Genomic DNA, 23944 nt, shown 5'->3' with positions numbered 1-23944 from the left:
ATTGGATTAAAAAAAATCCCAGATACTCTAAAACTAACTTTTTCAACACTCTCGAAACCACTCTGTGTAAGAACTCTACCCTTGCTGCACTATTGAAAGGTTTTCTCTTCCCTGATTTTTATGGTGTTGGATGGAGCAATTCGAGTTACATGGATAACTGCAACTCACATATAACGCATTCTAGAATTTATCACGGATGTTTCTGACAGAACATAATTTTTAAATTATGCCCAGATATGCACTAGTAAATTGTTTTAGCTGGATGCTTCTGGGACCAACAGCAGCAGTGAAGAGGTTTTGAATACAGTGAGCTGCTCAGTGAGCCCACAGCATTGCTCCAGGCTCAGTCTGGAACACAGCCTCAGTGAGGACATTGCTACTCCATCTGTGCCCAGAGCCTCTCTCTGTGCCATCTGTGCCAACAGCTGTCCCTGTGACACTGTGGCTGGCAAGAGCATCTTAACACTGGCTGAATGCCTTTGGTCCCCCTGTAAGGGGTGCACACAAGAGTGGTCCACTCCACCAGGTGCACTGCACTTCACACAGCTGAAGGTTTATAAGTATTAAATTTTCACAGATACCTGACCGTGAATCTCACTTATAAAATAAATGTAACCAGTGATCCTTACCTTAGCTTGTCTAAAACATCCAACAGCTGAAGCCCTGGAAGAACCACAAAAAAAAAAAAAAGATATATTTGCATTATGACCCATTTGGTACTGATTTATTATGATCTTTATATAATGTTATGCTTATAAATACGTTTTGCAGAGAGAAAAAAAGTGAAAATATCTTCATATGGATCTATCAAAGTGGGTAGGGTCATTTGCTTAATGATGAGACACCTCAATACACATCTGCAGCAACTGTGTGAACTACAATCCCTGTGGAGTTACTGAGGGACACAGGCACTTCTGGGACATGAGTGACCTCAGTCCAGATTAGATATCTAAAATTAGTCATGGTCCAATGTCTCTTGCTCTTCACAGAAAGAAACAGAGCCCAGGATCACCAGCTCAGATGCTCCCATTATGTGAGGTGTATTTCAACAATGGTAACCAGGATCCCAGGATTCAAACAGTTGGAAAGAATTTCTGAGTCACGGGACAGCTTCTGTGGCTCAGCCGAGTAGACACAGAGTGAAGAAACCTCATCAACAGTTACAAGGAGTTGCAACATATGGAAATGTGGCCATATAAGATGGTTGGTTATAGAACTGTTCTGAAGAAGCTAAGTGATATAGTGTTGCTGGGATTCCAGAAAAAATCAAAGCTATGGGAAAGCAGCAAAGTTAAAAAAATCTGGTGACAGAAAGGTTATTGAGAATAGAGGTCAAAAGAAAGAGGAAAATTAGTATTTGCAGTTTTGCTCCCCAGACCTGTTCAGGCACCTTGTGGATATATCTGAAATAAAAACTGCTTGATAACTGACTTTCTCCAGAGAAAGTTAGGTGCAACAAATATGCTTACCTATGAATTCATTTCTGATTTGTGTCCTTGTTCTTAGCTCTTCTTTCCCCAGTATGATGGCATTGATAGCACTCAGCAGTGTCACCATGTATGGCACGTTGTCTGTGTTGGAGAGCTCGTTCATTATGATGCTGAATCGATACTGCTGGTTCTTCACACTCTGTTAATAACACAGGAGATATTATGACAAGAGGGCATGGCCAAGACAAGAGGGCATGGTCTTAAGCTGTGCCAGGGGAGGTTTAGGTTAGATATTAGAAGGAATTTCTTTACAGAGAGGGTAATCAGACACTGGAATGGGCTGCCCAGGGAAATGGTGGATTCTCCGTCCCTGGAGGTTTTTAAGAAGAGACTGGATGTGGCATCAGTGCCATGGTCTAGCAACCGCAGCAGTAGTGGATCAAGGGTTGGATTTGATGATCCTGGAGGTCCCTTCCAACCCAGCTGATTCTATGATTCTATGATTCTATGATTCTATGACAAGAATAGTCTATATAGACATAAATGTCTATCACTGTGGTACAGGCTCTCAGATGGAATTAGCACCTTAAAACATCAGTTTATCCCACTGTGGACAGGACAGGAAGACACAGGTAAAAAGCAGCACTCCTCCATTATGGAGCAGGCTCTGGTTGGCAGAGAAAGTCAGTGAAACATCTCTTGGATCTCTTCATGCTTTCTGATAACTGATGCACATACCTGTGCACTTGGGCAGTGAAACCTGTGAATGTGGCACCATTTATTTTGCTGATCTGGTGGTGCTTTTGCTGCCAGAAAGCACATTGTGGTTGGTAGTCATCCATCCAGACAAGTCACAGACCAGCACCCTAGACTTATGCTGACCAGGACTAATTTCCTACAGTTTTCACCTTATAAATTCCTGCTTCTTTTACTAAAATGATGCAAAATAAACTTCATTCCCACCCTTTTCTGCATGGATCAGAGCTGATCCATGCCTCCTGCTCCAACCCAACACTTGCCTTGTAGTGGTCCAAGGCATCCAGAGCCAAAGCATGGCCATCTGATGAGTAAATGCACAGTGCAGCCAGGAGCTCAAATATTTGCTTTTTGACCATGACATTAGTTGTGTCAAGTGCTGGAAGAAAAACAGAACAAAACAAAGTAGAATTTAAAATTACAATAATGTTCTGAATCTCAGTGTCTTCTGCTATATGGGTTATGACCAGTGGCAGAAAAAAGACAGAAGGAGGGGACCCACTACATGGAAGATGGGAAGAAAAATATCTCAGTGTCTAGATATCCCATCTCAATAACATTATGTGATAGTAACTTCTAGTGGGAACAGTAAATGCTACAGGTACCCTATTGGCATTTTGGTGCAGCCTGTAGTTGTTCATCTCTTCCATGTCCCAGTGGCATGCTGAAACAGCAGCCAAGATCTCAACACTGACAATCACACAATTCAATTCCCATTTTCACATATGGGTGTTTTCTAGAACAGCAGATGAACCATTTTCCTCGATTAATGACTCTTATTTTTAGTGCAGAAGAGACCAATATGCATATCAATTAGACCAATTGTTCTAACCAGTCCCCATGTATTCCCTTTTCCCACTACTCTTTCTCTGTGAGCCCTAGGAGCTGGGAGGGAGTGGATTGGACCATCTTATTTTTCCTTTATTAGTACACAAAGAAGCTCGAACACTGAAAAGCCCAGGATACTCCACTGTTTTTCACAGCATAAAAAGGCCAGCTCCATATTTCACACAGGTTAAAAAAATGCAGGGTGAAGAGGAAGGAAGGGGACTTCAAAACTGAAGAGGGGAGCAAGACAGCTTTCAGACTAAATGCATTCTAAGAAGATATTAATAAAGGTTTCTGGGTGCAGCTGTGATCTCCGTGGAGCAGCACAGAAGTCATCCTTCTGGCACCAGCACCATCAAGTGCTGTACAAAAAGTTCTAGGAGATGCCCTGATGCGTTTCATACCTAACGACGAGCCAAGTGAATGGTAAGAGAATGTAAGTGGTGTTACCTACCATCTTCTAGAAGGAAGAGATGGAGCAGCACAGAAAACAGGCTCTCTTGAGTCTAAACCATGCCACTTTCCCTCCTCTTTACAAGACTCCAAGCCCTTTCAATTCCTCTCTCTCTGCCCTTGGGGCTCACAAAGCCATAATAGCAAATGTCTGCTGTCAACTGAAGGGTCATACCTGCACACAGCTAAGGCTGGGTTTATCCCCAGCTCTCTCAGTAAACTATGACAATATTTGTGTGGAAACAGCACTGGGTGGCAAAGGTAATGTAATTTCATGGTAGTATTATTTTAAGGAAGAAAACAATCTCATTAGTCCATTGTGACCAACAATTTCCAACAAGCCTGGTACAGGGCAGAAGGATAAGCAACAGGAAGTCCCCCCACCATGCCATGTGATGAATGAAGCAGGAAGATGTCTTCTCACCTTGGAAGAGTTTTCTGACATAGCCCTCGTTGCTCACAATGTATTCGATGCCTTTGTGGGAGTTCATGACGGCTCGCACGCAGCTAATGCAGGTGAGCTGAAGCAAAGCATCGGATATCCTGGCCACTCCTCGCCCAGACAGCCTGTCCAGGGCCTCCAGAAGGAGGTCCAGCCCACACAGCTCCAGGAACTGGACCATCCAGGCATCGTCGCTGTTCTCCAGACGCTTCTTCAGCCCAGAGTAGTTCACCACCGATGGCATTTGCAGGAGACGGATGCACAGCTCTGGCTCTGCATTTTCCAGGTTGGCCTCTGACTGGTCAGTCTCCTGGGGTCCAAGTTTCTCCTTCAGGGCAGCCCACTTCTTGTGGGCACCTTCCTTTTTGATTGACATCGTGAACAGTTTGTTCTGAAAGAAAAAAAGAAGAGACAAAGTGAGATGTTTGTCTGGACTGAGCATAAACCATCCAGTAGCCCTGCTTTTTCTCCAGTTATCAGGATGTGAAGCCCAACTACAGCAGGTCCCAGCTCTTCAGCATGTAGAGAACACACTGGAACCAGCCCTCTATTGAAGAAACTCAATATATCCCCACCTTAAACACACACATTACATTCAGGCTCTGAAAACTCCACGGAGAGACTTTTAGCACATCCAAGCCAGCAAATACAGCTTTAAAACTAGCCAATTTAGGCCAGTCAATAGCCACCACCTATTTTCATGCAGTGAAAGGATAAGGTTGGTAGTGGCATTATCAGTTCTAAACTCCTAATGCCCATTAAACCACTTCAAAATCTCACTGTGCTGGAGAGGCTGTGCAGTTTCTAAGCATTTGTAATGGGATGGAGAAGTAATTCTGAGCATATCCTGCTCATAAGAGCATCTAATTACCCTGTTCTCTTTTGCTTTTGTTTCTTTTGACTGATGTTGAGGTTAATTTTATAGCACTCACTTGAATCACTTCCTGTCTGCTGTAATAACAAATATGTTTGCAAACGTGGTGTTTGTGCATGATTATGTGAGAGCCTGACAGGTTGTGAGCGCAGGGACAGCAGAGGGAGGCTGAGAAAACAGCAGAGCACCTTTTTGGAGATGGGCAGTATAGTGGATTTCTGTGGCTGGGTTTTGGTAGCGGGGGGGTGCTACAGGGGTGGCTTCTGTCAGAAGCTGCTAGAAGCTTCCCCTGTTCCATGGAGCCAATGCCAGACAGCTCCAGCACAGACTTCCTGCCACTGGCCAAGGCCAAGCCAATTAGGAGTGATAGTAACACCTCTGTGATAACATATTTAGGAAAAGAAGGTTGTTGCGCAGAAGAAATTTCAGCCAGGGAAGAGTGTAGTGAGAACACGGGAACAACAAAGTAGACCCCAAGGTCAGTGCAGAAGAGGGGCAGAAGGTGCTCCAGGCACTGGAGCTGTGGCCCTGCAGCCCCTGGTGCAGACCATGGTGGAGCAGCTGTGCCCCTGCAGCCCATGGGGGAGCCCATGCTGGAACAGGTGGATGCAGGAGGGAGGCTGTGACCCCATAGGAGGCCCAGGATGGAGTGGGGTCCTGCTGGAGACCTGCAGCCCATGGAGAGAGAAGCCCATGCTGAAGCAGGTTTTTCCTGGGTAGGACTTGTGGCCCCTGTGGGGGACCCACGTCAGTACAGCTCACCTGTGAAGGACTGCACCCCATGGAGGAGTGACCCATGGGACAGCAGTTTGGGAAGAACTGCTGCCCAAGGGATGGACTCACGTTGGAGAGGTCCATCAAGGACTGTCTCCCGTGGGAGGGACCTCACAGGAGCAGGGGAAGGACTCCTCTCTCTGAGCAGCGGCAGAAACAACAACTGATCATAACCCCCATTCCGCGTCCCCCTGCACAGCTGGGGGGAGGAGGGAGAACATGGAAGGAGGGGTGGGGTAAGCTTCTTTTAAAACTGTTTTATTTCTCACTCTTTGGCTCTTATCCTGTTAGTAATAAATATAAGTACTATCCCCACTTTGAATTTTGTTTTGCCCGTGAAGGTAATCAGTCACTGACCTCTCCCAGCTCTTAGCTCTCATCAGTTCTTAGCTGTTTTTTTTCTCTCTCCTCTGTCCAGTTGCAGAGGGAGAATAAGAGCGGCCTTAGTGGGTACCTGGTATCTGGCCAGGGTCAACCCACTACAGGCTGCAATGGCTCATCTCCCTGGAGGGCATGGCCTGCTCAGCCAGGTTGTTACAGCAGCAAGGAGGGTCAGGAGCTGATTCAGCACAGAGAAACTGTAAAGCCAAGTGTAAGTCTTGATGCCAGATTTTATGGTTTTAGGCAGGATTATTATTTTTCAGACCCACAACGATTAAGTTATACAATGCAAGTCCTTTTCAAAGCTGCATGCAATCGTTTCAAAGCTGAATTGCTCCCAGAGACGACAGTTTGCCCAACAAGAAGGGGATAAACCTGGTGGACCCAAAGCCATGTATGGATGTGACTTCTCCTCCCTGCCATGCCCCAGGACCTCTGTTCCCCTGGGCTGCTAAGCCCGCACAGGGCTCAAAATAACCTGGGGGCCAATTGGTGCCCAAAACTCAGCACTTAGGGGACTGAAGGGATCATGGGAGAGTCTCGTTTTTCCTTCCCAGCGCCAGCACAAGGGTTTCTAGCCCTGCAGTGAGTAGAGAAAAGGCTGGAAAAACCTAAACTGAGTAATCTCTGGAAGGTTTTATTTGCCAGACAGCCAAGACAAAGGATGGACCATTTACACATGGTTGGAAGTAATCTCATTTTAAAGCCTACCTTGTGATTTTTCCTGGGGACTGCACTGTTGGGAAAGGTCCTGGCTGCTTCCCCACAGCTGAGTCACATGGCTTCTGCTTTACCCAGAAACCCATTTTGGCAGTCACACCTTGGCAAATATACAGACAAAGGGTTTGCTCATTGATTTGTGTTAGGCATGATATTATAGGCCTAAACATGCCTCTTGGAAAGATGCAAAGCGTGATGGGACAGGATATTTGAACAATTTCCCTGAGAGAAGGTGATGGTGGGACTCTGTGGCAGGGGCACTCAGCTCACAGCATCAAAGTCTGCATTGAGAGGTCAGAGGAGTGGAGGAGTTAGCAGGATATGGCGACAGAAAATCCCTTTAGAGAGCTTTGGAGAAACTCTCTTGCAGAGTTTCCTTTTGCTTCAATGGGAAAGGAGCTGGCCAACTGCCCAGTTGTTCCCTACTCTGTTGGCTGAAAAAATGATGGCCACAATTGAAAAACATGAAGTTGTGGATATACCATCTGAGAACACACTGTACAGCTGAAAAGTGATAAAAAGACCATAAAAGAAAAAAAACCCCAACCAACCAAATCCCAAACAACAAACTCTCCTGCCAAAGCACAGGCTTGAGTTTCTAAGATTTGTCATCACTGACTGCAGCCCAGAGCCCTTACTCACTCTTGGTAAAATTCTTATTGGGATTAGTCAACCCCAGTCCCTCCCTTGTACCCAAGCTCAGGTATTTGGGTTAGGCTCGATGCAAAGAAGAAGAAAGATCCTCCCTCCCTGGAGGGAGAGAAGTGAGAGTGCCCTGCCTCAGGTCACTGATGAGGTAGTGTCTGAAACCTCTCACCACAGTGAATTTACAGTCATGGGGCCGGAGAGGTGCTCCTACAGACCTGTCAAATCCTGCTCCATGATGTGTATTGAGCCCTGCCACCCCTTCCCAGTGCCTGGGGTCAAGCCTGGACCTTTGGTGAGGGCAGTGCTGAGGACCATCTGACCTGGGTGCTGGTCAGCCCGAGGGGCTGCAGAAGTGGCTGCCAACTGCAAGCTTCCTCTCTCTCGTGTGACTTCTTTTTTATACTCAGCAAATCACTTTTTAAATTTGAGCATGTCTAAACATTTCTTATCAAATCAGATAACAAAGCAGGCTGGCTTTTTGCTCCCAGGTGTATAAATACTTCACCATACTGTATTTGTATTGTATTATATTGTATCAGCTACAGCAAGTCAGAGAAATTATAATAGCATTACTGACCTGAGGCTTAGCTGATTCCTGAAAATTAAGCTCCACCAGTGCAACAGGAGACAGGAAATACGGACAGAGCATCCTGTTTACCAGTGCATTTGTTCTGAATTATCCTTCCCTCCCACCTGCTCCACACAGATGTGAAGAGATGAGAAACAGAACCAGGCAGGTACCTCTCCAAACAGTCCTGGTTTGTGTTTTTATGCACTAGACTGAAAAAATCGGATTGACTAAATATTCTTCCCCACAGAGAGTGTACACTTTTTGTAGGGAAGAAAAAGAGATGCCTAATGTATCTAGTTGTAAAAAGGGAATAAAATAAATAGGAGCTGTACTATATAAATGGAAAGGAAATTAATATGGAGGAGAGGAGACAGCAGTACGATTCTGCAGATGGTGTGACAAATCTGTTTACAAACATAGATATGAGTGATATATTATGAATGAAACATCTTTCCATATTTTTCATGAAGCAAAGTGCTGCAAAGATGTTCAGATACATCCTTAAAGGGCTGGTAGTTTCACCTTTTATCTCTGACCACAGGAGCTTATCAGCAGGTAAATGATCTCAGCAGAGTGAGACGGACAAGGATTAAAATGGAACACATCTATCTGGCTGGCTCAGAGAGGCCATTTAGACTGTGTTGGCTGAGGGAAGGACAGTCCCCTGACACAACCAGGCAAGATGCTCTACTTCAGTGGCTGAATACACCTCACCTCTTGCCAGTAGACAGGCATGGGGAGCTTTGCTTTTTGCTGCCCAGGCCATAGAAAAGGATGTGATGGTGGGAGCAATGTCCTCAGACTCTGTGTCCAATCATTCCTGCAGCATCCATTCTCTGCTCTCCCCAGCTGTGTGCTCAGCATGGGTGCTGGGTGCGCTGCTCCCTTGGGCACATCCTGACAGTGTGTCTGTGCTTACTGCTGTGGGGACACCCACAGCCACAGCAAAGAATCATGGAATAGTTTAGGTTGGAAAAGACCTTTAAGGTCATTGAGTCCAACCATTAAGCCACTGTTGCCAAGCCCACCACTAAACCGTGTCCCCAAGTGCCACATCTACATGCCTTAAATACAACATTCTCCTCATCTTCTTCTCTCCCTCAGAGGTTGGTCAGGCCTGATGGGTAAGGACAACTGAAGAAGCATCAACGCAAAAATATTCTTAATTTTGGAATATTCCTTTTGGAAACATAAAGGCATCCTAAAGGCTTGCCCTCGTGCTCCCGGCCACAGCAAGACTGGTTCATGGTGCTGACTTCTTGGATCATTGGGTTTGCAAAGCTATAATATTCCCTGCATCCATCCAACCCAGTTCATAAAATTTCCTCCTCCTTTCTTTCTGAATCAGGTGCTACCCAGATTGAGTTTTCTGTGCCCCTCTGTCCTTCAAGTCAGCTCCTAGGGAGATGACATCTGTGAGAGATGAATCAGGGCACGTCAATACTTTCTCCATCCTGTGAAGCTGTGGAGAACAGAGCTGCACAGCACACAGTCTAAATTATTGCATGCCTCCAGGACGACATGGATCACAGCAAGGACTGGGGAGGACATGTAAAAAGAGATTTCTCAGGGCAGCTAAGTATAACTGAGTGAAAACAACAGGGAGAAAAACTGCAGATCAAAACTGGTCTGATTTTTTTGGAGCAAACTCGCTGCCTGTGCTAAAGAACAGGGGTGCATGAGGGGGAACAGTAGTTCCTTGCTGCCCTTCGAAGTCTGGGAGCATCCCTATCCCACGTTCTGCCCTCACAGCCCTCTGCAAGGCTGCTGGGGCACATTGCTGGCCCCTGAGAAAAGCTGCTCAGCCCCTCCTTCCTTCTGTGCCTGTTCCTGGCACTCAGGAGCCCGTTCTGCCTGGCTGACTGCTAATGACAGGTTTTGCTTCTGGGTAGTTCCAGCTTTCACTCTGCTGCTGGGAATATGCTGAGCCTTTGTATTTTGCAACATGTCAGACTACTCAGTCACTAAAAAGAAAAAACATCCTGGCTAAATCACTTTTAGAAGCGTGACGGGTTTTCTCCACCTCTCCTTTTGCTTTCATTTGTACTGCTGTGTTTTCCCGTGCAGAGTCGGAACAGCTCGCGTACATACAGACTAACAAAACCATCCTCCCACACACCAAGACTAGTTGGGAGGAACCACAGATCTCTATTTTAGAAACCAACCTGAGCCCCTGGTGTGGGCCCATTAGCCTCTGTAGGAAGCTGCAGTGTTCTCAGTCTCCCAGGGGAGCTGAGGATAAGGGTACAGTGGGAAATGCAGGAGGGTAAGACAAAGGTATTGGTTTGCCCAACCGTCCTCGGCTCAGCACGCAAACCTAGTGCTGCTCCACACTTCAGCTGCCATGGCCAGTAGCCACAGTAGCCTTTAGCTTTACATATTCTTTATCCTCACCCGTATCAGAAGCCAGAATGTGCGATTTATGCTCAAAAAATGAAAAGGTCTTGGAATGAGTGCCCAATCTTGTTCTTCAATACTGAAGAAGCTCCTGGGGTCTCTAGCACACTATGCTTTGCTGTGGCACACCCCTCATGTGAGGCACACAGGAGTTCTCACAACACAGTGCAGGACTGTCTGTGCCCACAGCAGTGCCACACCTTTACAGGGAGTGCTCTGTCTTTAGGAAATGAGAGAGCATGGATACACAGCCTGCTGCAGCTGGGCAGGAGCTGTGCCATCCACATGCTGACTGGGCCTGGCATGGGGCTGGCAGTGGCTTCTTCTGGCAGCAAACTTGCAAAGCAGGACTTCAGTGCATAGACAAAAAGTGGCCATAGTGATATAAATTTGTATGTATTTTGCCAGTATAGCTTATTCTTTCACAAATAAAGGAAAAACACGTTGTCCTGATTCAGTCCCATCCACCACTATCAGGATGCTGTGTGCCAGCACAACTTTTCTCTCCTGGGCAAATACAAGCTACAGTATTGTGTGATGTCTCCCACAGAGGGTAAATGTGTCCATTCAGTATGTCTTGGTAGTGGTGGGGTTACACCAGGTTTAACCACACTGCGAAATAAAAGTCACCAGTGCCTTCTTCCTCACAGTAAATAAACAAATACATAAATCATCAGGCTGCTACAGGTACCACACACAAATCAAGCTTAAGTGAGATGCTCAAGGATGTTTATGTCAGGATCTTCAGTGGCATCTAAACCCTTATTTATATACTGAAAGGTTCCATGAGCTTTGCTTTAAATGGGTTTAAAACCACTCATTGTTACTATGATGACACTGTGTGAAGACACTCAATAACCATATCCCTTGACCTGGTGAGCCAGGTTTAAACCAGACTGGTGCAGATCTCAGACCTTTGCTTTGGTAATGGCCACTGCCACTGGGGAGACCTGGCCAGAAGCAAGGCACCAGCCTTCCCCGTCTATATGAGTGCCCAGTCAGACAAACCAATATAAGAAGCTTTCCATGGTGGGTATGAGCCCTGGGCATCCTCACGCTCCCACAGGCCTTGGGAGGCATGGCGGATTTTGTGCTGGAGTGATGTGAGGTGGTAGCCAGCACTTGCCCCATGAAGACAGAGGGTGTCAGCACCCAGCTGTGCTGCAGCAAATTGGACCACCAATGCTTCATCTCAGCCTCACTGGAGCTTCCCCCCTGCTATCATCAGCAGATCCACGGGAGCCTCGGACCCCAGCTGGAAAGAAACGGGACTTAGGTCCAGATCCCAGGAAAACACTGATTGGGAGTAAGGCAGGTCTGGAGGACCCCCCTGCTCCAGTGCCCCCATGCTCAGGCAGCACCTCCACCTGCTAGCAATCCCAGCATCATTCAGCATTTCCGGATGCAATTTATTATTCCAATTTGGGGGTCATGCGAGAAGCAGGAGCTGTTACCCAGCAACATGGACAGTGCAGTGGTAACTTTCTAAGACTTCCAGCTTCTGCTCTGTGGGAAGCTGTCACACAAGCAGATATTATGAGTGGCAAAACCCTATTATTGCATTTTTTGTTGTTGATGTTTTTAAACACCTCCACAGGATGCCAAGAGGACAGAGAAAACTGTCAGAGAGAAGAATTCCTACCTCAGAGCTGAAGCCAAATAACTCCCTTGTCTCTCTCACATCGAAGGATCTTTCTGTACCAGTTGTGCAAACCTTCCCTTCCCCAGCCAGCTCCTTTTCTCCTTCTCTGCCAAGCAACCTTCAGTCAATAAAGTCTAAATCCCCAAACGAGCACGTCTACAAATCGCACGCTCTAAGAAAGTTCAACAGGATGTCAGTGTCTAATAGTATGCAAATACCAGCCTTCGGAAAGGTGCGAGGAAGTGACTTTTCTGTAGCCTCCAGGGAAGGCATTTGCATGTCATTTGTCACCCCTCTCATTCACACTGCACTGGGAGGGTGACACTTCCCCATGGGCTGGGAAGGCGGGAGCCTTGCACCCACTCCAAGTCCATCTGCCAGCATCAGAAAGCAGTCCTGCCATGGGGTGACTTAGAGAAGGGAAATGACCAAAGCAGGGAAATGATCTGGCAAAGGAAAGGGAAAAAAATAGAAAAGAAAAAAAGAGGATGCAGGATGGCCAGGGTGGTGGGATGGAGAGCATGGGAGTGGGTGGGGACAGCCCCTTGCATCTTTCATGAGCTGCACTGGGTTTTCTGGCTTTGTGACACCGGAGCTTTTAAACACTGTAAGATCTCAGGGCTCTTTGCAATACTGGAAGAGCCAGGACAGTTAAAAATACTGAGGATGTCTAACCCAAGGCTGCCCATCGTGGGAGCTGGGAGAGGATCAGCAAAGCAAAGATCGAGGGCTCAGGCAGTGTCCTCTGAGCAGGGGCTCAATGACGAGAATCCTGCCCTCGCTGGGCACCTCTAAAGTCCTGCTGAACTTCAGTCAAGCCCAGTTTTTACAGGCTGAGCAGGCTCTGAAGATATTAAAAGCTCTTTTTAACAGAAAATATCTCTGTGCCTTTCTGGTTGACATTTCACGTGGAAACTAGTTTGTGAGCCACAGCTGCCAAGTGCATCCATTCAGCCTCTCGGGAGGTGTTAACTGAAACCCAGTCATTATTAAATTGTGAATATTTCAACATGGCCCATTTTAGCATAGGCCTCCTGCCCAGCTCAGGGTAGCAGCCTTCAAATACTGCTTATTTCTTACTCTGTGAGGTTCTACCCTGAAATGAATCTCCTAGATCAAAAGTTGGAGCCCACAGCAAGAGTCTTCCTGCCTTAGGTGGGAAACTCAACCCTTGTGTACATGAGCACAACTCCACCAGTATTAGAAATCCACTGATCTGTCTGCCCTTTAGTCCAAATTCAGCTGGCCTTTCAGAGACCAACTACCACGTGCTTTCTAATTAAAACAGTTTCACCACAACAATTTAATGTCCAAGGAAATGACTCCACATAATTCCCCATCCTGCCACAGGAAACACTCTGGGAGTGTGTCTATACAATCCAAGACTAATGTTAATTCAAGATGGGTTTTACAACAGCAAGTGAATGTCCCTATACATAGCATTCACTCCTGAAGTTTAATCCTCAAGTCCTCAGAAGATTAGTTGCTAATCGGTTTCCTAGGAGCAGGACCAGGCTCAGAGCAGGTTTTAGGGAACAAAAAAAAAAAAAATAAGGGGAAAAAAAAGTCCTGCAAAGAAAGGATTGTGATGGTGCAACATTCCTGTCCCTGAAAACCATGGAAGAAATGTAAAAGGCTATCAGTCAGCTCCCATCAGATTTCATCTGAAGCCTGGATCTGCGAGAAATGCCAGAAATGCTTCTCTTCTTAGAAAGGCTGCATCATTTCCCACATAAAAATGAAAAAGAAAAAGCAGAAGCAGAGAAGTTCGGCTGAAAAGCAGAAAAAACAGCTCTAGAGCTGCAGTGGCTGTCTGTGGGCCCCAAGGACATGAACAGCAGCAGCAGTGGGCAGCATCTGAGAAAAATGAGGTCATTTGGAACCCAGCTCTTGCTCCCAAGAACCCAAGCATCACTCTAGCTGCTTCCAGATGTTTGCTGCTCTGCCTGCTGCAGACAGCTGCCCACACCCTCACCATGCTCTAATGCCAGCCTGAGTGGGAGCACCTCGTGGAAAGATGGATGTTCCTGCACCCTGCTGAGCTCAGCTCTGGCCAAAGTCCATCAACCTGACTGTCTGTAACTTGGCCCCAGCAAAGGTGTTTGCTTTTCACTGCATGACTAGAAAGAATCCAGGCATGGGGTTGTGTCTCTGATGGAATGTTTTGGGCACTGCCTGGGGAGAGAGGGTTTCCTCAGCACATATAGCCTACTCTTCCTCTAGAGGAAGCAGCGGCAGCCCCAAGCTGATGTGCTTGGAGAGGGGTGCCAGTGGGAGTCCAAAGGCTTATCTTCCAGGAGAGCTGAGTGCTAACCTGGGGAGTGAAGCTTTGCCCCCAAACCACAAGGATGTAGGGTGTTAAGGGCATAAATCCTTTTATGGATCCATTCCCTCATGTCTGAGCTTCCATCCTACCAACTTTACTTTGAAGTCACTCAGAGAGAGGGCTAATGGTTTTCCCCCAGCAAATCAGCCCAATTTTACCCCAGTTTTAGCAGATGATTTGGTGGTCCTCTGAATAGTAACTATACCAAAATCAGACAGATTATATCAAGAACTAAGAGTTTAGTCCCATGTTAGGTAAGGCAGAGCTGAGATCCTCTACACGTCAAGTATCGCTCTGCTGCCTCTGAAGCACAGTGCAATGGCTTCGCTGCCCACACGGCAGGTCCACAAAATGCAGGAATCCAATTAAACAGACATAAATACAGCCCATTTGCCTTTAGGAATTAGATTATTCCTAATTACAGCAGTGTCTTCTCACTGCTCTGCGTTTCTGTGACAAACCCATTCCTGTGCCAGTGGCTTTTCAAGCAAGACGTGTGAAGGGTTTTGGAAAGGAGACACCCAGCTCATTTCTGGCTGGCAGGGACAGATGCCAGCCAGAGGTCTGCTGAGTTGGCTCTTTTTAGGTGATCCTGCCTAAAATGCCTAGTATCACTTGCTACTAAATTACTAAACATCAGCATAGGCAGTATTCAGGAATTACAGGTGTAATTCGCCTCTGTATCTCTGGGACCAGATTACTGGCCATTGTGGTACCTATGTGGCCAGTGAAGACAACCACACATTTTTATAGGGGAAAAATTAGGGTACTGGAAAGAAATGTGGAAAATTGAACTTCTCTGTTCATCTGAGAACTGAGCTCTGAGTTAGGCAACCAGAAGTACCAGTGTCAAAGAGAGTGCTGAAATGGCACTGAAAGGGGATTTGGCCAGGTGAGGATATATAAATTTAGGGGGAGAGCCAAATCTCCCCCTTCACCGACAAGATGTCTGGCCTTTGCAACATGACCCTGTGCCATGGGGAAAGCAGGAGATGCCAGAAGAACTGCTGGGAAGCAGATGGGGCGAACGAACGCTGACCTTCCCAGGTACAGAAAGAGCACAGTGACAGCAGCTGGTTTGCTCCCTCCTTAGGGAGCAGAGACATCTGAGCATCCTCAGGAAGCCACAGAAGCAAGACAGGAACTGCAAATCTGGCTGCTGCTGGCTCTTCTGCTTACTGAATTTCTCTACTCTCCTCAGAGACTGATATCCATCCATCCCTCTTGCCACAGACCAGCTCTCTGACTGCTTTTCTGCTGAATACATTCACTTTAGAGGATGTTAAAAGGAAGAAAAAAAAGCCCTCTGAAGTAGTCTTTATTTAATGGATACTTCAGATAACAAAAATAAAAGACTTTGCTACTGCCAGCACATGCATATTTCGGGAACTCTGTATTTAATGGGGTCGATCTGCTTAAAACATCCACAAAACTTGCTCTGCAGTTCTTCTGGTAGGAAGCTTCTGCAACAAAGAAACATCCTGTTTTGGGGAGGGTGCTTCCAGCTGGGGAGATGAAAGCATTAACTGTGGAGAACTTGGTGCTTTCTTTGGGCAGGTGATGGCAAAAATCTCTGCCAAAATCCCAAACCGCACTAGCAGTTCTGCCCAGAGCAAAGGGCACAGACCCATGTACAGGTTTCTAAAGGATGTATGTGCACCTAAGCACAGGCTGAGGAAGGAGCCTGATATTTATACAGTTTATTTATCCTGCATACAGATATTGCACAGGTATTAAGGCTGCAGGGGAACCGCTTAGGCATTGCCAGGATGAAGGCTGCCACGGCAGATGAACTCTGCTCCCCTGTACAAACACTGGTGCTGCAGCAGCAAGAAGATGTAATTACAGAAGAAAGACCATCCAAGACTTGCCCACAGGGAGAGAGGCAGGCAGGTCCTGTCCTCTGTACTCTTTCAGCACAAACACAAGCCCTCCTCACTTGCACAAGGATGAAGACCTTCAGGGAGAGAATAGCTCTTCCTTAGAAACCAGTTTGATGTCAGAGGTCTGAAGGGGAAAAGGTTGAGGGCACCACTAAGCCAAAGAGCTACACAGATCCATATCAACCTTTAAAGACATCAGTTCTGGAAAAAAGCTACCAAGACACCAGAATGGTACAGAAGGGAGAAGCATTTTTCCAGCTGTTCTCCAAAAGGGCTGCAAACATAATTCCCTCCTATAGAAATCAGCTTTTCCATTCAACTGCTGATGAATCACGGTGGCTGGTATCTCATCTGGTGAACAGCCCAAAAGCAAACATTCTGAGTGTTTTTGTTCAGATAAGGTTGACCCTAGTCAGGATTCCTAATGGCCTGGGTGAAGCACATATTTCACACATTAAGGAGCACAGCCTCAGATACTGCCAGGTACTTTTCTGCGAGATTGTGAGAATGTGAACGCTAAGAGTAACCAGAAAGCATGCTCAGCTGCTAATTCAAGAAGTTAAGCATTTGAGCAGTTTAAAATAAATTCTTGAAGAAGGGCAGCTTAGCATGATTTCAACATAATCCAAAAGATTATGTTGAAATCAAAAGATACCTTCAGAGTATTTGCTCTTCCGTTGGGTGAAAAAGTCTGAAGAGCCTGTTTTATAACGCAGTAATCCTAAAACATTGACTGGCTTAACCCCTCATTTTGCTACGGTACTTGGTCCAGCTGTTTTGAGAGGACCCAAAGTTGTCCTCCTTGATATTATCTTTCCAGTTCTAAGTCAGTCTTGGAATTAATGCAAATAGATTTTAATATGGCCCAACCAACTGGAGGTTGATCCTGGGAATTTCTCATGCTGTGGCAAAATGACCTTACTGTACATGCAGGATACCTTATACTGACATTTTGATCTCTTTCAGTTTTTCCTGCAGTATAATTTAAATCACTTTAGAAATAAGTGATACCGTTTTGCTGTTTGCAAAGAAATCACTTGTTCAGTCATATCCTCAGGTTTGCATAGTCTAAAGAGCTGCAGTGCTTTATGCCAGCTGAACTTGTGCTGTCATTAATCTTCAAGAGGAAAATCACTGTATTTATCTAATAAATTAATACACAATTAATATTAGGATATCATTTTATAAGTGATTCATCTCTACACATATGGTTTGCCCCAACACTTGCTTACAAGTGTTATCAGAACAGGAGTTTGAGAATTACAGGCTTGTAAATCAATTTAGCTTTGTGTTAGCCCTTTCCCTTCCTTTCTAGATAAATAGAGGCCTTATTTAAGGCTTGGTAATGTTTGTGAAGGTTCAGTCCATTTCCAGTAATGGAAACAACAAAACCCAGAATTTATCCCCAGGCTTACAAAAGAAGCCTCAGAACTGGGTAAATATAAAATAACTCATGAATATTGGACAGCTTGTTCTGAAATGGGGAACTACAGCCCATCAGTGCATAAACAAGTGAGCAGAGCCAGGCAGGCTGGAAAGCTGCCTTTCGAGGGAGAAATGGAGTAGCTCAGCCAGGCTTCAGATGCGAGCTACTCAGGGAGCCGGCTGCCACATCAGCGTGATGTAAACCAGAAGGGAAACAAGCTATAAAATGTATCAGGGAATAAAAATATTTGTTCCCCAGTTCACCTTCACGGTGGGCTCAGATTTGCACTGTTTGTCATATCAGTCAAGAAGAAGACACATTCACAAATACTTCCTAAATTGCAGAGCCCACTGCTGACATACCAGGTAAATACTGCAACACCCAGTTTCTTATTCCTTGCGAACTTTCATGCTCTGGCTCAGAGCACACTTGCTTTACTGTATTGTGCACACAGTTGAAAGTTAAGCTGACCAATTCTAAAGGATTTATCTTTTTTTTTTTTTTTTAAATAGCAGAAGTAATTAATCTGCTTCAGAGAATGAATCAGCCTTTTCTGAGCTAGAAGCACACAAAGGAGAAGATTGTGGCTGTTTCTGGGGCGGGAGGGAGGCTTACTCACACAGACCATGCAGCGGAGGCGGCTGCCCAGAGTCCACAGCTGTGGGCAGTGAGGGGGGCAAAACCCCAAAGCTGGACCCCAAAACCCCCTGGTGCCACTTGGGGCCCCCAAGGGACCCGCTGGGACAGAGGGAAAGATCTCGGAGCTGGGCACTGCAGTGCTGATGGAAGAAATGGGCCAGTGCACAAGGAATGGTCCAGGGAGGGTTGTGTGGCTTTGCCTCTCCTCCTGCATCCCTCTGGGTTGCACACCCAGCCCGTGAGGGGCTGCACCCACTCCTTGGAGTAAATCCTTTGGCAGCAGGGATCATCCTTTTATTTAGGTGAAGTACCTTGATCTCGGCCAGACAGTGGAATGAGTTGATTTGCCACAATTTGACTTCTTGGCAGGGTGTGGGAAGAAAAGCATCACCCACAAAAACCTGCTGCCTTGTACAATGGGAACTTCTGTTTCCACTTGGGGCCTCTGTCAGAAAATAAAGCTAACGCTTAGCTCACTGCTTCCAGAGAATGCTGGGCAATGACTTAACAGAAAAGCAGGATGGATGAGGAGCAGACACTTCCCAGATAGGGGAAACCAGCAGAACAGAAGCAGCACGGAGATAGCTGCCTCATTAAAAATAATGCAATTTAACCGACAGAGTGGAGGGTAACAAAGTTATTCCTTAGCTACATTGACACAAGCAGAGATGCTCACCAAAGTTATAAATAAAGAAAGAAAGATGATGCCAACCTCATTCATTGATCTGGAGAGAGGAAAGGCGCTCTGCTGCTTCTCTCCCTTCATCTCCTCTGCTTACCAAGGTACACTGGGGAGAGGCTGTGCCTCCAGCAAGAGATGAGCTCACCGTGCAGTCCCTGGGACAGGGACAAGGCTGGATGTCCCTACCTCTGGGTAACACAGTGGGGGGACAGGTGGCCATGACTCCCCATGCAGAGGCTCCGTGTAAAACAGATCTGTGGGTCTCCAAACTCATTTGACCTCTGCAACCGCAAAATCCATTTTAAAGTACAACTAAATATAGAGGTTTTATGGCTGCAGGGTGACTCCTTTCCCACACTTTCCTGGAGTGATCTCCAAATTCCTCTGCTGTCCTCGCTTGTTAAAATGTGACTCAGCTCTCCCAGCTGGAAAAGTGGAGACCCACTTAGTCCCAAGGTGGCCAGCTGCCACTAGTGATGTCCTATGTTGGCGTTAACCACAGCTTGGGAGCAGCAGAGGCAACAGAAGGCTTTGCAAGTTGGATTTGGGGTGAAATCAATATTACTGAACCTGTGGGTACTCTGAGAGCAGCTACACAAACCATCAGCTGAAATTTCCTTCGTGTCCCTTTTGGGCAATTCCTCTCAGCACCAAGGGGTGACTGAGGACACCTGCTCAACAGACTCTAATGGAGCAGCAATGCAAAGAGCAAATCCCTCCTCTGCCCTCAGACATTCCCCCAAATTAATACCATTTACACCTCAGCTGAGGCAAAATAATGGCTGTGGTAAGAAAAACAAATGGGAAGTCAATGCCAAGTAGCAGGACCTGGTGATTCCCACTACAACTTTGCCAAGTTCAACATCCTGCCTTACCAGCTACAGCATCTGGCAGTTCTTCATTTGCCTGTACTTGTTTTCCTGGACATAGTGCTGGAGCAACGTCCCTTCTGAAGTGACTTGTTTCTTTTAGGGTAGTTAAACATTTTGGAATCAGCTGAGTGACTCCAATGCTGGGATGAGGACTTCATCCACCAGGTCTCAGTCCTCCTTTCTGGCTTTGCCTGATGTCCTTTATCTGGCTCACTCTTTTTTTGGAGCACCTTGAAATACACCATCAAATGCTAAAGAGGTTTTGCAACCACTATTGCTTGCTTAAGATTCTCATTGATCTGTGGCTTCAGCATTCCCAGGGCTTTGAAATGCCAGCTCAGGTATCAAACCAGTAGAAACAGCTGAATCTGGGAACAATATGTGTTCGTTATATCAAACAGAAAAACCATCATGCTGTTAGACGCTCTCCTGATGATTTCTGTAGATGTGAGAGGCTGGCTGGCAAAACAGCAAAAAATGTTTACCTGCCACATCACACAACCACTTACTTAACTGCGGGCACTCCTGTAGATGCCAGGCTATGACTCAGGGGCTCATGCAGGAACCCCACACCCCTATTTGTTTCCACATTCAGTTCCATTAAACCAGCTCATCTACCGCTGACGTTATCTGGTAGTAATTATAAGGCTTGGCTGTTGCTCACTAGTAATTTTTTTCCTAGGAAAAAAAGATGATACTAGCCCTTGACAAGAATCTTGAGAGGCACAGAGAAGTTGCCCAAATGCAGAGAACCCTTTTTCGAAGCATTCCCGTTTTGTGCTTCGCTCCAGCTCTTAAAGCATGCCTGCAGAACTGGAACAACTGGGATGCTGTGACAAACTCCACACCAGACCTACAAGTACGATGCTGGCCTTCATTAGAAGGAGAAAGTCAAAGCTCAAAATTCGACATGGCTTTTTTCCTTCCCCCAATTTGTTCTTAGCACTTCAGTTGACAGCACAGAACCCAAGAGGTCTCTGTATAATTAAAATACAGATTGTTTGCCTGCTCTGCACTTGGTGCTCTCAGTGCTTTTTCTGGCCACTGGGAAATGAAAGCAGGCTCTGCAGCAGCACACTCATGAGCACTGTGTGATAAACTGCTGCACATGCAGTGCTGAGAAACACTGGAATAAACTTGAGTTTGGTGGATAACACCAAAGGGCTTATAATATATTAGGTCAGAAGCAGGTAAGTCATGCACTGAACACAAGGAGCATCATCCTGCAGAACTGCATCTAGCTTCTGCAAAATATTTGGGGTTTTTTTATCTGATTATATAAAAAGCCATGTCCAATGTTAATGAACAGAACAGGGATAACTCCTTGTGAAGTGTTTATCTGCACATACTGGCTGTGGTATTTTGGACCGAGCAGAGCTGGATTTGTTCAGTACCTTGTGAGCTGACTTTGTTGATTCAGTGGGTGGTACTTCCTCTGAATCACTATTGATAGACCTTACTGCAAATATTAAGAGCGAGGATATTCGACTGGGAGCTAAATCTGAGCTCAGATATGAGCACTGAGTTTGTCTGAAGTTCCCGCAGCTGTTTCAGCTCTATGAATATTGTTCACTGCCCAGTCTACAGCACTGTGTTGATACCCACTGCTGAACTACACCCGTCTTCTACTCACGGCTGGTTACAGCACAATGGTGGGATTAAACATCCCTCATCAACAGAATAATTGTTGCAGAAAAAAAACACCCTAATAACTGATGCCATGGAAGTAAACAGGGGGAAAGGAGGACAAAATGCAACTTAGCTAGCTTCGGTAAGAAAAATTTTCTACTCAGCTACTTTGGGAAACCTACCCAGAGTACCCGGCACACAAGACAGGGGCAAAATTCAGCTTCAAACACATCTGAAGCACATACAGTCACTTGCTGTGCAGCTCAGTAAAATCAGGACTTAACAAACAAAAGATGACAAATCATAATAAATAGGGTACAGACCTAAAAGGATTGGACAGACAATCAAATGGAAGGGGTCAGTCTGAATTTGGCAGGGGTCACTACAAACTTAAGTTCCCCCTTCATGATGGAGCAAGTAGGAGAAAGCTGGGGGAATACTGTACCAGCACAGAACATGGGGATATGCAATAAAAAAAGGATTAATAAGAGGCCTGGAGTAAGATGAGAGCTGACAGCAGAAAACAAGTCAGATGGACATCTGAGGAAGAAAATCACAGTTTCCCACCCCCATCACAGGACAGGAGGAACCTGAGGAGGAGGTTAATTGCAGTACCTACCAGCTGAGGGATTTATTTCCAGGTGAGATGTCAAAACACGAGAGGCACAGGACAGACCTCTGAGCCTGGTAGCTCTGCTCATCCACAGGGAAGTCAGAGAATAAGAAGGCCAGCTCATGACTGCCAGGGAGCAGCATAAGCTGGAGCCCGTTTCATGAAAGCAGACAGCAAGTTCTATCTTGCATGGCATGACACAATGAAAAGCATTCAACTCCTATTTCTATATTGATAAGAGAGAAAAGCATCTATACTGGGAGAACTAAGCAGTCACAGTGCAAATACAAAGTAAGAGAAAACCATATATTGGAGAAAAAATTACGGTGTCAGTTCAGTAAAGTTGTGAAACTTCCCCTTCCCAGGAGACCAGGGACAAATGAATTACAGTGGTGTGCAATAAGGCATAATATCATTCTGTGTTTAGATTTGCTGACCTGCCAGGTCCCTTCCTGTCCTACATTTAGATTATCTTTTATACAATGGGTCTTGTACACTGCTTGCATTTTTTGAGCAATATACTTGGATGACAGCCTAGAAATGGGATTATTAACTTATAATAGGACAAAAAAAATCACATATTCTCATAGGTTCCTATGATCCTCTCCTCCCCCCCGCCCCCCCAGTTTTGCCAGCCTCTGTGTAGCAGAAAAACAAGTTTAAGTGGATGGCAGAGAAAAGAGATTAGTGGCCAGACAGCCCAAATTCTGAGCAAGTTCAGTAGGACGATGGCAACCTTACCGTAACTCTGCTGACTCCAACTTTTCTTTTCAACTGACTTAGGCCAGAAGTTTCCTTGCAATTTACCAGGGAGCCTCAGGTCGTTTCCCACTGTGTTTACCCTGAGAAATTCTTCAGAAATCCGAGAAAAGCAATGTACATTTCACAGTGTCGATCTGGTACTGGGAGGGATGACAACGAACACCGTTTTGGGGTATTCCTCCTAAGATCAGTGTGTCTGAGCACTCCTTCCCCACCCCCGAGCTCTGGAATTCAGCTCTGCGTGCTGATGTTGCAAGAAGCCATTTCATCATTGCAGAGTTATTGAGCAAAAGGGAGGATGAGGCTGGAGAGAAGTATGTGGGAAAAGTGGGCAGGACTTGGGAGACGTCCGAAAACCACTGGATAGGAGAATATTTCAAAATAAAAGCCTGAAAGTTGCCCAGCCCGGACACAGGCACAGCAGCCATACACTCTATGCTAGGAGATGCTCGGTCACCCCCCGGCACAGCAGGACCACATCCCACCTGCACATCACACCTGCAACCCGCACCACGTTGCTCCTACACGTGCAATCTGGACCACGTCATACCTAAACACGGTGTAGCTGCACCTGCGATCCAAACCACATCCAGCACCTGAGATTCATATCACATCCAGCCCGTACACGGTATGTTTGCAGCTGCAATCCGGACCAGCTCCCACCTGTATGCTCCACCGTCGCACCTGCATTCTGGTCCAGGTCCCACCTACCCACCGCTCTGTTGCATCTGCAGCCCAGACCGGCTCTTACCTCTCCCACGTCCCAGCGGGGAACACGTCCCAGCGATGCGCCCTGCGGTCACACCTGCAGCCCAGACCGGGTCCTACCTACATCTCCCTGCTCCTGTCGCGCCTCCATCCCCCCTGCGCTCAGCCATCCCTCCCTGCAGCTCCGAGCCGCCCGCCGAGCTCCGGCTCGCCGAGCTCCTTCCTCCCGGGTCACCGGGGCTGGGACCGGGGGGACGCCAGCGGAGGGAGGGGGAGATGCTCAGCCGGGCTGCAGCCCCGGGAGGGGGGTTCAGCCCAACTTCTCCCGGCTGAGAGGATCCCGCGATCGCGGAGCTCGGCCTTACCGCGGCGCTTTCCTGCGGCGGGCACCGACCCTGCGGCGGGCAAGGACCCTCCGCCGGCGCCCGCAGCCTTCGGGCTCTGCCCGCCCCGCAGCCAGCCTCGCCCCGTTCCGGGCGCGGGCGCGG

General features: G+C 46.7%; 1 protein-coding gene across 1 annotated transcript; it reads right to left on the bottom strand.

The window, feature by feature from the left end:
- Positions 1-625: 625 nt before the first annotated feature.
- INF2 (inverted formin, FH2 and WH2 domain containing) lies at positions 626-23915 on the bottom strand. Its single transcript, XM_018082875.2, has 5 exons — positions 23822-23915; positions 3892-4300; positions 2450-2565; positions 1470-1629; positions 626-663 (listed from the first exon to the last, which is right to left on the bottom strand). The coding sequence occupies exons 2-5, from the start codon at positions 4283-4285 to the stop codon at positions 626-628; spliced, it is 708 nt and encodes a 235-aa protein (XP_017938364.1). The 5' UTR covers positions 4286-4300; positions 23822-23915.
- Between the last annotated feature and the right edge of the window lie 29 nt (positions 23916-23944).

The sequence above is a fragment of the Manacus vitellinus genome, unplaced genomic scaffold, assembly GCF_001715985.3.
Source record: "Manacus vitellinus isolate BGI_N305 unplaced genomic scaffold, ASM171598v3 scaffold_6_pilon, whole genome shotgun sequence".
NCBI lineage: Eukaryota > Metazoa > Chordata > Aves > Passeriformes > Pipridae > Manacus > Manacus vitellinus.
The sequence above is the reverse complement of the archived record's forward strand: the minus strand, read 5'-3'. Positions and strand labels throughout refer to the sequence as shown.

Bases quoted from the DNA above. Each gene is read 5' to 3' on its own strand.
- INF2 (XM_018082875.2), bottom strand. From the start codon at position 4,285: ATGTCAATCAAAAAGGAAGGTGCCCACAAGAAGTGGGCTGCCCTGAAG. The intron at 2,566-3,891 runs GTGAGAAGACAT...TTTTTCTTCCAG, and splicing joins TGTCAGAAAACTCTTCCAAG to CACTTGACACAACTAATGTC. The intron at 664-1,469 runs GTAAGCATATTT...TGGTTCTTCCAG, and splicing joins AATCAGAAATGAATTCATAG to GGCTTCAGCTGTTGGATGTT.